Genomic DNA, 16717 nt, shown 5'->3' with positions numbered 1-16717 from the left:
CATTACAATTAGTTAAGTCTTTGGCCAACAAAGAATTTCAAGTTTACTTTTGTGAAATACTCAAAGTATCTTAATTCAGTCATAAGCTAGAGAAGGCTTCAAAAAGCAACTGGTAAATACAAACCTCATGACAGCATTAAGAATCCATATAACCCGACCATTACAAAATTCCAGACCAATATACACAGGAATACCTGCATGATGAAATGCTACTCCCCATGGTAAAGTACGTTGGAGCACAGAGTCCAGGCCTGAGAGAGAATGCTTTAGCTGATTCAGAACATCGTTTATCCCTTCTCTGTCCACAACAACTGGAGAAAGGGCTGAGTTTTTTGCAGAACCTTGAAAGAAAATATTTTTATAGCTTGTATTAAAAATACTTTGCATTAAAACACCGTGCAGGTTACAGTCTTCTATTAACTGCTTCCTCTTACTCTCAGCTTGCTGCAAATTGTAGAACTCCCTGGCAATGACATCTGCCAGCTTCTCACACCAGTTCTTGGATGGACAGAAGAGCAAAACTGAATGACCATCACAAACAGTCTCATAACACAGGCTCACAACGTGGTCTTCATCTCCCTGAATTGAGACAAAATATTTTCAGAGCACTGTAACACTGAATAGAGTTTGTAAATGCTGTCACTGTTCTCTAACATAGGAATCATCTTCAATCAGACAGAGGAGCAAATGAAGATGAAGCACTGTCATCTTAGGTTTTTTTCTTATTTTAGGAAGTCTAGGCACTAGTATGACTATATTGTTGATGGCAGCCCTAGATCTACACATGAATAAATAAGGTTTTATGTCTTGGTTTCATAAATCTATAAATCTGAAAGAAGGCCACACAGTAAACAAAGTCAATGCAACCTCCACACTGCAGCCTGCCATAGAGGAAAAAGAACTAGGCATATCATAGAGGGTTTTACAGGTTGTGGAGTCTCTATCCTTGGAGATATTCAAAAACAGAGTAGACATGGCCCTGAGCAGCCTACTCTAGCTGGCCCTGCTTGAGCGGGGTGCTGGACCACATGATCTCCAGAGGTCCCTTCCAAACCCAACTATTCTACGATTCTGTGAAAGACTCCACAGAAAAGAAACTAGAAATGGGAAATGCAAATTCTTCATTTCTACCTGTTTAGTACTTCCCTTTGTGTGGGATTCAAGTCGTTATAATACATTACCCTTAACTCTTCATATCCTTTTCGGTACTTGAAAGTACTGAATACTGAAGATAAGCTAAGAAGAATAAGAAGGGACATCTGTCTTCTAACTACTGACAAAAATATTTAGCAGTTTAACATAAGCAAGTTCAGCACCATATTGTAACGCAAATGCATTAATTGTTGGGAGAATGTAAATTCCTCAACCTAACTAGGAATCATTCACCGTTATTTATAAAAATGAAGTAGATTTGAGGACACAGCACTGGATAGAGGGCTGGGGGGTGGGGAGAGGGAATTTCAGATACAAGAAACATCAAGAACTCAAATTCATGAGTTTGCGTATTTTTAAGCTTCGAGTCAAAAGGCAAAAAAAAAAAAATAGAACGTTGTCCTTGGTTTGAGTATACAGTCTGTGAAATAAAAAAAATGAAGTTGGAAATATCACCTAATCAAAAAGCTAAAAACATATCAGTACATATGTCATTTTACATTTAATGGTAGAAAAGCTGTTATCCCAAAGCCGCTTACTTAGTTTTATTACCTTCAGTTGAAGCTTGGGCTGGAATTCTCGCACTAGATTCATGGAAGAGTCATAGATGTTGCTGCCAATTTTCACCCACTCCATGAGGGGCACAGGACGAAAGTCTGTACAATACAGTTCTGCATCCAACCATGAGGCTAGGAGTCCCAAGTTAGGGAGGGTAGCACTCATGCCTACTATCTGTATCCCACTAAAACCAGGACTGGTCATCTTTGCTTGTCTGTAAGTGGTTGAAAGAAAATAAAATTAATAACTACACAGGCTACTGTCCTAGAAAACAGCAATCAGACAAACACAATCTATTTTTGGTGTGCAAAGCTATTCTTTGCGCTCCTTGAAAAAGTAGTCAGGCACACTCTACTTTTTGCAAAAACAATGACAAGTTATAAATTAATCACAAGATATTCTAAGCTTTTGATCATTTTGAATCTAACTTCAAGTTTCTTTAGGTAACAACAGCCGTAAACTGGCTGCATATTTGAAGAAACTGTAAAACAAAAACAAATAACTATTTCCTCACCATTAACAAGCACATGGAAATAAAGGAATGGATCTGTCTCCACTGCTATCTTCCTAAACTTAAATGCCTCAATTAAGTCACCTCCATTTGTTTCAATTTCAGAACAAATAACCCTAGACTAAGTTTTTCCTATAGTTGGGAACCAAAGTATTTAGTTCAGCAAAAAAGAAATCAGCTTTAATTTCCAAAGTGCTGAGCAGCAGGTTCCACTAAATTCAGTGGGAATTAATCGACTCTTAACAGTCCTGAAAACTCAAACTAATTTAGATGCCTAAATGTGGATGTTGAAGCCTGAATTAAAATATACATGATCTTTCTTTATTCTCTTACGCTTACAACAAATCGTCTACAGTTCCTATCCACACCCCTAGCCATAGAATGGGACTCAAAAAAAGGGGAGGGGGAGACACGAAAAAATACAATTTCTTGTACACCTCTTATTTATACTTCACTATTCTTCCTGAAAGAGGGGTTATCTGCTTGTATGCCCAGTTGGCCACTGAATCTTTAACACAGACAATGCTATATAAGCATGAGACTGGAAAAAAAAATTGTCTTTACAGTATCCATTGGAGCCACATTCATGCCCTGTCCTCCTTTTAGTATGTAAAGCAGAGATCACTCGAGTTTCCTCTCAATTGCAAACTGCCAAACACTAGATTTCTGAAAGAACTCCAAGATAGGCAAGTTAAAGTACACGGAGACGACACATGCCAAAGATCCCAGCTTCAGCAGCTTCTTCAAGGCAGCTGAGACAGAATATTCCAGCAGTCTCTTCCAGCCACGGTGAGCAAATGTGGCAGCAAGGTGCACTCTCCCCAGAGAAAGAATATAAACACTTTAAACTCTAAAAAGTAAACTAGTCAAACCAACAAAAACACCCAGGCTTGGGGAGAGTGATTTGGATTATCAGGGCAAAAGCCTAACCAATTTAGCCAAGCAAATCTTTGTCATAGAGGCCAGTACGCAACTAAAATAAAACTTCTGTTACCTGGGAGAAGGAGAATGCTCTGGCAAATAGCCAGCTAGCATACACAACGCGAAGCGGAGCACGATATAATAGCGTTTAGTTCCAATTCAGCATGTCTAGGAAGAGAGCGAGCTCTCAGACTCCTTGAGTCAGAAGGAAGAAAAATTTCTAAGACAAGAACCACTTGGGCCAACCCAAATCAATGAAGTTACCTATAATTCCTCTTGCTTTGCTTTGAGCAGAATTTGAAATCAGAAGAAACAGCCCTGGAGTTACCTAGACAGTGTCAGCAAAAGGTAGGTGTTCAATGCAGATTTGCTAGTCCATCAGAAAACTGAAGAATTTCAGCCAGGAGGAATACTGCAGCAACATGGTCAGATGTTCTTCAAATTGTCACCTATGTGCTATCTGCAAAAATGTCTGAGAAATCGATGTGAACTCAGGGACTGTCTGAACCTTCCCAAAAGATATTGCTAGAGGCAAGACAGAGGAAACAAGACTTCCCAGAAGACAGAGTAAAAAAGCCTGGTCATCAGCAAGACAGAAACAAGGAAGACAGGAAAAGACAGACTCTTACCCAAGCCATTCAAGCGTTTGTTAGTACAGCTCCCAAGTCTTAGTTGCCAGCTTTTTCCCTAAAGCAACATTAATCATGAAAAGAAGGAAAAAAAAAAATGCAGTTCCAGATCACTTCTTCTCAATGGAGAGGATAGAAATCTGCTGCAGAATTTTGGCTAGCCTGCAGAAGTCTCATTGGAAAACAAGGGCACCCACATTGGCAATGGCTCTCAAAAACATTTTGCTGGTATGCTGGTACAAAGACACAGTCCCCTATTTCAGTGAGATGTCCAGCTAACCACTTAAAGTGCTTAAAAGCACTGCTGGTCATTCTGATAACAGGCAAGGCAGGACAATCTTTAAAGAATTTGGATAAAGGGTCTCTCAGTTTAAAAAATAAAAATAAATTTTTATAAAAGGCTTAGGAGGATGTTTGAGAGAAATAGTCTTAAACACTAGGAGTCTCAAGTGAGTACCAAAACCAAGAATTGGACATCTCATTCCCCTTACTACTTACTGGCATGAAGGATGGTCAGTCTGATCACAACAGAGAAGAAGTATCTGAGCCCTAGTACCTATATTGTGAAGGCTGAAGTATCCTGTCTTCCCAGGAGCACTCCTTGATGCATCTGTCACTTTTTCCCTGATAGATGTTTTCTCCCTCATGCTTCTCAAGCGTATGGCAGGAAAGCAGAAACAGTACAGCGTCTGTGTTACAACTCCAAGATAAGCCAATGGTAGATGGAATGGCAAAGTAACTCACACTGCTCTGAAGTGCAGTGGCTTGCTGGAGTTATGGGGAGAGAACCAGAATAAGAGCTGATTAGACACAGAATGCTGCTAGGTCCTGGAAATCAGCATGGAAAATATTGGCTAGAAGATCCAGTGGAGAGCCAAGTGTGAAAACGGCAGTTCCCCCAGAACTAAATGGGGGGTCTGTGCTTAACCCAGCACTAATATGACTCACCAAACAGGAAGCATCAGAGAAAAGTTGGAGAAATCTGGCTTTTAGCGCTCAGAGAACATTTGATGTAGACTCTTCTCTCAGCGTCACTAGTAAAGATTAAGAAGATCAATGCACCATGCCCTGCATTTGTCTCTGGCTGTGTTCTGGCACTGTAGAACAGCTGCATGGTTTGGTGTTTAGGATCTAGACACTGAATTCTTATGAGCCTCTAGAGTTGTCATTAACATCTACAAGATCTCATGTCAGCTGACCAGAGCAGCAAGGAGAAACAAGGACTATACCATGACAGGTATGTCTGTGAAGCAGCCTGCAGCTCCATCTGTAGTCTGGTACCAGAGAATAAGCAGGTAGTAAGTACAGTGCAGTGGGATCAAAAGACGACAATGTTGTCTACTAAAAAATAAATTATTGGCACTTAAACTCTCTTTCTCCCTACCCTGCCCTTCCCCTTTTCTGTCTCTCCCCCGAAATGGCCTTCAACGACTTGTAGATCATGCAACAGTAAAGAACATATCCTTCATCTACACAATAAAGACTCCTGGAGCCTAACCCTGGTGGAATGGGACCAGTTGCATAAAGTGCTGAGCCAAAAGATGATCTTTGGTGTAGCTACTGGGATAAAGACATTTAACAAGAACTTCAAAGAAAAAGCAAGAAAAAGTAAAAACTACCAGACAAGTAGCGTAAGTAATCATACAGTGAAACATTCAATTTTACCAGCTGGTAAGAGAAACCAAACCATTACTATGTGCTCTCTGATTAGTAAACCCACAGACTGAACAAAAGGGAGAGCAGGGAATAAGAACACTCTCTATAGGGAATGCTGTTTAGGAAACTTAACTAACATCACTGAAATTAGAGTAGCTTCCCAATTTGCAACTTGGTCCAACATTACAATCTAGTTCTGAAACATTTAATCAGCTTCCCAGGATAAAATCAGCTGTGCTAAAGGTGAGAAGCCATGCAACCACATGGCTATCACATGGCACAACTAAGAACACATATCACCCTCAGCAATACTAATTAACCCAAGTTTTAAAAAAATTAAATAGGTTAAAAAAAGTAAACGAAAGTTTCATCCTTATTTCTGCTCCTGAGAGAATTGAATCCCATGGCAGAACACAAATTAAAAACACAATGAAAAGAAGTTTTGACTACAATGGCAGCCTCCAGAGAGGTGGTATGCTGAGACCTTAATAACCAAAATATTCTAGGTCATCGCTCTCATAAAAACCCTGAAGCTAACCCAAATTTCCAGTCACCCAGGTAACAAAATATTTAAGCCATCCATAACTCAGAACTGTTAGAAGACAAATATCCTGGTCTACCCACCGCTTTGCAACCTTCTCTGTAAGATATCGAACTTTGGTCAGAAGGAGTTCCAACAGATATCCTCGATGAGAGTCTCCCAGCATATGCAACTCATCCACAACCACTATTCCTGATTAAAAAAAAGCAGCACACAGGTTATATTTGTCAATGTCTTTTCACATTCCACATGATAAATTGAATTCTAAATGCATAAATCCAATGGTGCTTACCAAAACCTGTTATGGCTTCATTCTGTCACAGATTCTTTTAAGAGACGAATCATAATCAACATCATGACATCTCACCCCCCAGCCCACCACTGGTTTTAAAATAAATAAATAAATAAGATGAGTTATTAGAATTTGGCCACGTCCCAAAAGAGTATCACTGCATCTTTACCACAACCTGTTGGCAAGTAACACCCTCCCCCCCAACAGGCCTCAGAGTATCTGGGAATGAACATTACAGTACTCTTACAACCCAGTCAAAACTTCTGTTGAGATCGCTATCTTGGTAAAACACGACTCCTTGCCAGTTCCGTGAGGACAGAAAAATAAAGCCTAGAGCAGATGCAATTACACTGGCATAGAGTGCTCTGCGAATACTTCTCCGCCTCTACCCCCACTTACCAAACCAGGATAAGCTTTACTATTTAACTTTGGCTTCTTGTAAAAAAAAAAAAAAAAAAAAAAACTAAAGAGACCACTCTATCTGTTGTTACCCTGTCTCCTTCAAACAATCCTTAAATCTATCAGCTGCCTCCATGAAACCTGCAAGATGAGTAGAAATACTGAAGAGAATAGTTTCTAAAAAGTTTTGTGAATATCAGCAGCGGGGTATCACATTCCAGAGGAGGTGTCAACCCCCCGGGGGGCGAAAACAGCCACTGCAACTCAGCCATTACATGTTCCCTCTGGCAGTAACAACCCAGCACACCTAGCAGAAACATGTACTTTCTCTGGCCATCTGGCAGTTTCAAAGGGACATGGTCTTCCATGGCTGAGGGAAAATTAAAAAAAAAAATTAAAAAAAAAAAAAAAGGCAGAGAATAGAGGACAGTAGGCTTCATTAGTGTTGCTTCTGTAGATTTTTTTTCCTTTGGTATAGCTATATAAAAAGATCTTTCCGGTACTTCAAAAATAGCAGGAGCTTAAGGGTAAACCTGACCTTATATTATCTATCTCAATGCAACTTTTCATTCTGTTTTTTTTTCCTCTCCTTCCTATATACATTCTTTCTCTCTCTGTCCATCTTCTTCTTTTAATTTCAAGGCACGCAAATTAGAAGAGAGCACAGCACTGCCTCATCAGTCTCTTGTACAAACTCCCACCCCTTCCGCTCCTCCACCTTCCTATATTTTCCGCTATTCTGTGCTTCCTTATAAAGATCAGTAATGCGTTAGTAGACAGCGAATTATTCAGCTGTCAGAAAAAGTTTCTCCCTGCTTCCCCATTGAACAATCTGACTGAACACTTCCAGCAACTGAGACAGGGCAGGGTAATGGGATGTCTACCAAAGAGAAATGCATAGAACGTATCTTTCAGTCTTTGCAGCCAAAAATACTGCATTTTACTTCCTAAAATAAAGTTTAGGACACTAGTGGTATCTACAGGCCAAAACCCAGGGAATGTCACTATTTTTTGGACGGGCAACGTTTCTAAACTTTGTATTGCTACTCAGCTATAATAAATACTCAAACCCACACAACATCTGTCCGTATTCCCCTGACTGCATCACCCTGAGCAGACTCCAAGCTCACAAGAGCTGACTGTCACACACGCACAGTGCTTTCCTCTCTTCAAGCAGTCTTCTCAGAAGACATGCTGGGATAGCATAGCTGGAGAAAGCAGGCAGCCAGTACTGTTCACAAACATATCCTCACCTTAAGATGGAAGTGCAGCCAAGGAGGACTACAGGTCCCAGCATACAGTTGTCTTTTTGACTCAGCAACAAGCTCAGGACTGTGAGTAGGGTTGTAATTTCATGGTACCGCATCGCTACTGAAAATGAGCCTAGCTTTGATCTCCTCCCTCTGCCTGCAAATTAGGCATGACCCCAGAAGGCTGCTGAAAACCTAATAAAAAGTACTGACAGCTTTTGCATATGTTTATTTGAGAATAACTAGGCTGCTTTAAATCCGCATTCTATTTAAATCTAAACAGCTCTTAATAGCAGGCAGAGAGGACTTTCTTTTTTTAAAATACAATGAAGCCAGCAATTTCTTTACTTCAAGTTTAAATTAAGAAAAAGAAGAGGTTTAAATTTCACGACTGACTGCACATTACAAATCCATTCCCAGCTGACATGTTGCGAAAGTAGATTCTTCCCTAATATGCCTTCCTAAAAACATCTTCAGCATTAGTGTCAAGAAACAAGGTTGAATAAAAGAACAGGAGGAATACCTTTCCTATCTACCTGGATGTTCAAAACCAATACACGTTACACGATAATTAGCAAAATCAAATCGCTTTGAACTGCTTCATACAGCAAGAGAGCTCTGCCAGGCATATGATCTGAATTACTCTCAACAGTTTCCAAAGGCGATCTGAGTTAACAGCAGGAGGTTGACACCAATAAAAGGAACAGCTCAGGCTTGAGATGGAATTCAGCCAGACTTGCAGTCATCTCCCAATAATTCATCTCAAAACATAAAACATCCTCATTATAAAGTGGTCTAAATTTAGAATTAATTAGGAGACAAGATACAGTCTTGCAGTATCAGACAAGCTTGCTTATCTGATAGTTAAAAGGCACTTCCAGTCCATTCCTGTATTTTGCAGCTTTAAAAAAAAAAAATATATCGCCAAAGAGGAAACTTGTCATCTTTTTTGCTTAGAATATTTTTTTTTAATTTGAAATAAGCAAAAAAAGATAATTAATTTACTCTTATTTCAATTACATAGTCATATTGGGGAGCAAGGGAAAAAGTTGCAGCAGAGAACATTTCAAATGGTGAAAGAAAATGTCATGCTTTAAAGAGATATCAGTGCTGGGGACACATTCCAACTCAAATCTTGTATTCACTTAACTGTTTACACTTATACGACTCATCTCAGGCATCTTCCTCTTACAGAGCCCAGCAGAACATAGGGGTGGATGTACCAACCAAAAGGATCTGGCATAGTTCCACCTTCTGAAAGATGTTAATATTAGACAACATATTTTAATACATTGGGTATGATTCCAAGGTATGCAAGCCGACCTAAACAAGAGTAACTTGTTTCTTTCTCTTATGCTGGCACTACAGCTTGTACACTGTGGTGACCTAACCTCATACAAATCCTGTTTAAAACAAACCAGTGAACCTACAAATAGTACCAAGCTTTGAGCTGTATCCTGAAACAATTCACTGCATCACCACCATTTCTCTTGTGAGGGAAGGGATGAAAACAACAGTCAACAATAGAGCTGGACTGCATCATTTCAGCTCACATGAACTTGAAATGCTGCACAACCACGGTCATCTACTTCTCCTCCAACCTGCTGAAAGTCTTCAGCATTCATGGTAAGCAAACCACCTGAGATCCACAGGTGAATGGGTTATCCCATGATCTTACATTCTGAGAAAACCTGCAACATTTTCTTTCGCTTATTCCCTTCTGTCTTTAAAAGCAACCGGTATATAACGCTACAGAAAATTGTGACAACAGGTGCATACCAAACAGCAGTTTTAATGTTGGAAGTCTCAGAACAGTTTGATATTCATCTAGGTTTTTTTGACTTCTATAAACTTGAAATTGCATATGCTACAGGTCAGATGGGAGGGACTGCTACACAGAATAAAGTAGGATATAGCTTTATTGAGAAAGCAAAGAGAACAAACTTTTGATTGTACTAGGAAAACAAGTCTACCTTAAAGTGCACAATAGAAACAGGTTCTTCTCCTGGTTTGATATCTCTTCTCAAACACTAAATGAATACCATCATTATCTAGTGGCCATCAGGGGCATGGTGACCCAAAAGCATATACTACAAGGACAGAAGGCTTTTGAGCAAATTGTAAGAGAGAAACAAACGTCACAGCCCTACCAGTCACCACATCTACCAAGAAGAACACTAACAGTTCATTCCACTTATCTGGACCCAGACCAAATGCTGCTCCTTCTCTTCCTTGAGCTAAGTGAAGGTTAAGAACAGACGCCATACAGAGTCCTCCGTCCCAACCCAGAAAAAAGACACGTCCTTGGACTTAGACATCCCAGATCTCTAACTCAATTTCATTAATTTATAAGACATTGTCCAGCTATGGGAATCATTGCTCATTGCAACTTATCACTATCCATGGACTGTCATCCATATCAGACAAACTAAAGCTGCAACTTTGACTTACTCACTCCCCAGTTACTGAGCTATGTATAGAAGTCCTGACTGGGTTCCTAAATCCAAAGCTGTGGTGATTGCAAGGAAGAAAAGTTGCTCAGCTTTCCTATATGACATGTCAGTCGCATACAGACCTGAACAAATATCTCGTTTCCCATGATTCTCACAAACACTCATATTATTTAATAATCCTCATCCCTCCAGTGGTCAAGCCCTAGCATTTTACCCAGTAAGTCCATTTGGTTTTCTTCTATGAGTCTATTGATTAGACTATTGGCTTTCTCAATGGTGCAGACAGCAACATCCAGGGCAGAGAAACGTCCAGCAGGAGAAATGCTTCCCATGTAGCCTTCAACTTGCACACCCACCTCCTGAAACAGGGCCTGTTTTCCAAGGAGACAGAATGTCGTGCCAAGAGTCAGAACCCTGAAATTTTCTGAAATCACTTCAAAGCCTGCATCCTATAACCACAACTCATGGTACTTGTAATGCCAGCTAATCATATTAAAATCATAGCTCAGCCAGTTATTATTAATTGTTCCCTATTCCACTGTATTTTTTTTTTTTTTATGTCTACAGCCAGAAGCCATACAGTCCATAATTGCAAGATAAAGTGCGTATAACTAAGCAATAAATGGGGAGCACTACTGGGCTATATAGCAGCTTAAGTTTACTATTAAGAAGCTCAGAGAGCATGCAGTGCAACATTTTACGATACCAGTGGGTTATGTACAAAGAAGCCTTGCTCTTGGAAAATCTGAGGCAAAATTCAAATGGTGGATCCCAAATACCATGATGCTAAGCTTCCCAATAAAAAGACAAGAAACAGTGACTACTATAGTGCCAAAGTTTTGGCAAATTATACACTGCATTAAAAAGAAGTATAAATATTTGAACAAGATGGCCAGGATCCCATACGACTTCAAGCATGTGCAGCTAAAGCCAAACACTAGGCCAGGAGTAGTAAAACACAGCATCACAAATGCCCCTGCCCTGTGAGATTAAAGCAAAAGTGTATCTTTTCCCATTATCAATCATGACAAAATAGCTTTTGCATTCAACTTGTAGCATTTCCTAGCAATCTGTGAGGTTAAGATACCATCTCAGTTTATTAACATCCAGTATTTCTCAAATGTCAGAAACTACAACAAAATACTTGCTATTTTTACATTTGCTTTTAGTAATTGTTACTACTTTATCACATTACCTAATGAAAGCAATTATTTGATACGAAAGTCTTCCAAGGAAAAGAGTTTTGTTTTAAAAAGGCTGTTTCCATTGCAATTTTGTTTTTAAAAAGCTGAGGTGAGGAAATCAAGACAACCACATACTGCCAAAACATATTTTTAGCAAAATCCAAGTGAAAGCAAAAAGCACAAAATTCTGCTGGAACAGCCCAAGGAAAGCTAAAATAAAGATTATTTCTGATAATGATGAAATCTCCCCTTTGTAGGTTTTCAGACACAAACTCTTATTTGAAAATTACTTCTAAGTTCTTATAATATAAAACATACAAATAAATGCAAATAATCCTTTAAAAGTCAAAATAAAATGTTTTAATCAACTTAAAATTTTTCTGAGTTTCTCTTTTTGGTTAAAGCTCTCAATTTTTTTTAACTTACAATGCAATCACATTTTAAATTATCTACAAATCCTTTCAGAAACAATTCACCTCCTGCAAAATTATTTTTTCCTTATATCCATACAAAGACTAACTGTTTAAAAAACGCAACTCAAAAACTATAATCCATATATTCTCCCTCCTGAATGCTACTTACCTGCAGATAGCGTTTCTTCTCTTTGGCCACAGAGACAAAGGGGAGGATCAGAAGAGCTTTCTTACGAGTCTCCAAGACTCGCTTCAAAATGAGCAATTCAGCAACAAGAGTCTTGCCAGCACTGGTAGGAGCTGGAAGAAAATTTTTGTAATTATTTTTATTAAAAAAAAAAAAAAAAAAAAAAAAAGAAAAAGTTAAAGAAAAAAATCTAAAGGACAAGCATCATAAAACTAGTATAAGAAAACAGTTACTGGAGAGCTTGGGCCAGGGGTCTTCAAGTAATGCCACCTCCCACAGCCACAACTACATTTGCAATTAACTCCACAAAGGGCCATGGAGGCAACTGTAGAGTATTTCTCTGAAACACTCTTCCAATCTGCTACCAAGACCTGTGTTTTCACATACGTTGCAGAAGAAACAGCAGCTCTGCAAGCAAGGAGAAAAAAAATAAAAAAAAAAAGCATGCTATAGTTTTCTGGTTAGATAGGAAAGTGTAGCTACCACACTACTGACCCAGCTGCTGAATATTTTAGTCTCTACTGCTTTCTGACAATTGCTGTTTGCTATCTGTCATTCACTGAGAACTGTGGAGCAGATACAACATCCTAAGGCCACAGCAAGGAATAGCCATCAGCTGGCATTAAGGTCCCATGTTTTCATGAACTAAGTAAATAAAGTGCAGATCCAAGCCCAAGAAACTCACTCCTCAGAGCTCTCCATCATCCCAGTGCCACTCTGAGACCACCTTCTTCACAGGCAGAGTACACAGATTTCTAGTCCAACTTTCCTACATTCCCCACCCCCATAAACAAGGTGAAGAGCAATGATGAAGGGGTTGAAAACATCAGATAAATAAAATTTTCAAAAGTATATATATTATTTAACATTGCTGGTGTCATTCAGTTTCTGCTTGACATATAACTGACTGATAATTATCAGTCTCAAAAGGAATACTAACAGAGAAAGTGGAAAGAAGTTTCTCATATCTGAAAAGGAGACCATCAAGCCAGGTCTACAATACACTGACAGGACAGAAAAGAGAAATTTGCACTTAACGTGGTCTCTCCAAAATAAAGAATATGTTGACTTTTGTATCTAGCAGATCAGCACCATTCTGCAGCAATATGTCTCTTGAATGGTGCTGGGAAAGTTAGAAGTACTGGTTCTGTCAGATGTTTGCATACCTGAGTAAACTAGGTTCTTCCCTTCCAGAACTTGTCCAAGCATTAGACACTCTGCTTGCCATTCGAACATCTGTACCACTCCCAGACTGTGATATTTCTCCAGAACTGCTTTGGGAAGACCCCAGTTTGCAAGGAGCAACTTGTCTGCTTGGTCTTCAGGAATATTTACCTTCTGATATTGCCCTTTCAAGGGGGGAAAAAAATCAGCATTATTAGATACACTCTCTTGAATGTGAGGTCACTTAGGTCATAACCTAAATTTCAAACTCCTCCACAAGTCCTTGCATTAAAAGAAAAGATGACAAGAAAGCCCTGATCTATATATTTTATCTATATATTATATATATATTTTATATATATATATAAATAAATATATGTAGATATATATTATCTATTTATCTATATATAATAAATATATATAGATAAAATATATATTCTATCTATATTATCTCTATATTTTTCAGTACTCCCTGCATATGTTGTATCAATTCTCTTATCTCTTGGCAGCATCTTTTCAATTTCTTCTCCTGTAAGATTTGCCACATTCAGATCATTTCTTCACTGTTTCTGGCTCTGGTATTTGCCTTTGAGACAGAGTAGCCATTACCAAATACAGCCTCAAAGTGAGTTTCAGCACTGATAAATATAACAGTATACAAAGTATTTTCCATTTCATCCTTACAGACTACTGTTTCCTTTTTAGATTATCACTACAAAGCTTTCAGTAACCTTCACAGATTAGAAAACTACTTGATGTTTTCCTTGCTTTACCATGAATTAAGAAAACAAATGTAAGATAAACAGGCAGCTCAAGCTACTTTGCAAAACATGTTATTTCTTTTTATGAACACTGATTAGTATCTTCATCATGTTGCCAGTTCCCCAGGTTAATTATGTTCCTTGATGCTTATATCTTTTCTTTATAACCCTAAACAATTTTATGCCAACTACAGATATTGTCTTTCTCTGGTTCTCTCTTTTTCCAAATCATAAAAAAGTGAAACTTTATTTTCCCCTTTTGTCATTTGAGACATAAAACAGGTTTCTGATCCACAGTAATGCCTCCCCTCTCATCCATAACCACTTAGCTCCTGTAAGAGTATTTTGTGAAGGACCTTGCCAACACATTTGAAAAACACGTAATTGTATGAACTTACTCTACTTTACCCATTTTTCTGCTGGCATATTCAAAAAATTCTAAAAGAAGTTTCCAACCATTGTTGCAGCATGAAGTCAGACTAAATCAGTAATATAAGCATATGTAAGCAGCCAGTATCCTTACCTTCAACAATAATAAAAATCACACTTCCTTGCTTATGGTAATTCCAACACACCTGGCATTGGTGCACAATCATTCTCTCCTTGCACATGTTAAAAATCTAATACAGACTTAGCTTTGAAAAGCTCTTGTATAATCAAGGTGCTATCGAGACACTAAACAAAAAGTTAAACCCCATCTAGAATAAACAGCAGTGTCCCATAATGCAGAACAGACTTCCCAAAGGACATTTGGGGGATGCCAGATTTGTCTGTCCTAAAGTGTGACTAAAATGGCAGCATTATCATTCATATTACAAAACAGATGGCACAATAGGATCTCCAAATTCTTTCCTAACATGGAAAGCAATAAACTACATGTAGACATGTATAAGACAGCGTAAGTAAAGGACTACACGATTCCGCTGTTTGCGGAATACCTGTAGATGTAGCACCAGACACAAATTTGAAAGCTTGTGCATTAGGGGATCATTAAAATCTATGTACTAAAGTATATCACTGCACTTGAATCTTTTTTACCTACTAAGAAAGAGTTAAAATTAGGAAGATATGTATCTTTGGTTAAAAGCACTGGGCATTAGATCTACTTAAAGAAAATCCTTCCAACATCCTGAGTCAACTGGGGCATTTAACGCATCCTCTTCTAAGTGTCTTAAGCAAATATTTACCTTGCCCCGCTCAGCCTCATCTGCAGGAGCTGACAAAACCATATCTTGCAGAACATATTCACATCAGGGAGAAGGTGCTACATGACTGTGGAAGAGGCTGAGACATGTAAATATTTTCCTTAAGAGCCACAAAAAGGAATGAAGATATAAGATATGTTATATAAGCAAGATGGCGTATAGAAAACTACCACACTTCACTGCATTTGCAGGTATTAGGGTACTAACCGGGACCACCTAAAGCAATGCCGCTAGGTGTGACACACCTCACCAGCCCACTGGCCTCTTAAATCAATTTAACAACATAGGTGAACTTCACCTCATATACCAAAGAAAAGGGACTATACTGATTTCTGTGTTGTGGCAGCACCTAGAGGCTAAGTCAAGGATAAAGCCCGCTGTTAAAGAACTTACCAAAGGCACGAGCCCGACTTCAAGAGACATATATAGGGCAACATTTTCTTTCCTTCCTCAGCTAAACATTAAAGTAGCACAGGAAGATCCTCTACACGTGTTTGCGCGCTACCACCCGCTTTAGCACAAACACGTACCTCCGCCTCCCTCAAGGCGTTATTTACACCCCTCAGGGCAGACACTAACAGCAAGAGGCCGGCGCTTCCCCTCGCCCGAGGGCGGCCACGGCAGAGCAGCCCCCGGGGCAAAGACCCTGCAGCTTCGGCAGGGAGAGGCTCCGGCGCTCGGGGCCCCGCTCGCCCCCTCACCCTCACCCCCACCCCCGGGCCGGGGCCAGCCCTTCCCCGCGCCCCATCCCCGCTTCCCGGCCGCCGGTACCTGGCAAGCCGGTGCCGGGGCTCGCGCTGCCCCACACGGAGAGGTCTAGGCCGGGCGGGGGACTCAGCACAGCCCGGCACGGAGCCGCGGGGCCGGGCGGGGCAGCGCTCCCCGCCGCGACGGGAACGGCCGGACCGTCCCGCCGCCCTCCGCGAAGGGCCGAGGCGGCGGCGGCGGCGGCAGCAGCAGCGCCGTTAGAACCGCCGCCGCCGCCATCTTCCCGCCGAGCCATTCAAATCCCAGCACCGCCCGGAGCAGGCGCCGCCGTAGCCAGAGCGGCCGCGAACCGCAGATGCCGCGCGGCGGCGCCCCGCCCCCTGGCGGCTGGCGCGAGCGGGGCCGCGCGGGCACGGGAGGTCGCGCGCGGGCCCGCGCGCGCTCCCGCCGGCCGCCCGAGCGGCGGGGACGCGACAGCGCGTGCGGGGACGCCGGCGGCAGCGGAGGCGGCCCGGCTGCCCCGGGAGAAAAGAGAGGGAGAGGGTGCTTCCAGGCGCCAGAGGCAGCTGCAGCCTTCTCTATCCAAAACTGCCGCCCACCGCACAAACCCTAGCTCCGTCAGATTTCTCCCCCAAAGTCAGTTCGGTCCCCGTTACACGTTCCACGCTGCCTCCTCCTATAGCAGTCTCCCCCTCCCCCTTAACATTTCACTGCAGCAAAAGGAAGGATTATG

General features: G+C 40.7%; 1 protein-coding gene across 1 annotated transcript in view; it reads right to left on the bottom strand.

Annotated features, from left to right (window-relative positions):
• The window catches only part of POLQ (DNA polymerase theta), a 54906-nt gene extending 38627 nt beyond the window's left edge, over positions 1–16279 (bottom strand). The window contains exons 1-8 of the mRNA XM_062571675.1: positions 16039–16279; positions 13313–13495; positions 12129–12259; positions 10577–10733; positions 6052–6160; positions 1705–1924; positions 435–579; positions 195–341 (exon numbers count right to left, since the gene is read on the bottom strand). Of these exons, the coding sequence (XP_062427659.1) occupies positions 195–341; positions 435–579; positions 1705–1924; positions 6052–6160; positions 10577–10733; positions 12129–12259; positions 13313–13495; positions 16039–16279 (1333 nt within the window). The remainder of the gene's footprint in view (positions 1–194; positions 342–434; positions 580–1704; positions 1925–6051; positions 6161–10576; positions 10734–12128; positions 12260–13312; positions 13496–16038) is intronic.
• Positions 16280–16717: the final 438 nt, after the last annotated feature.

The sequence above is a fragment of the Rhea pennata genome, chromosome 1 (assembly GCF_028389875.1).
Source record: "Rhea pennata isolate bPtePen1 chromosome 1, bPtePen1.pri, whole genome shotgun sequence".
In the NCBI taxonomy this organism is placed as follows: domain Eukaryota; kingdom Metazoa; phylum Chordata; class Aves; order Rheiformes; family Rheidae; genus Rhea; species Rhea pennata.
Note: the sequence above shows the minus strand (reverse complement) of the source record. Positions and strands in the feature narration are given on the sequence as shown.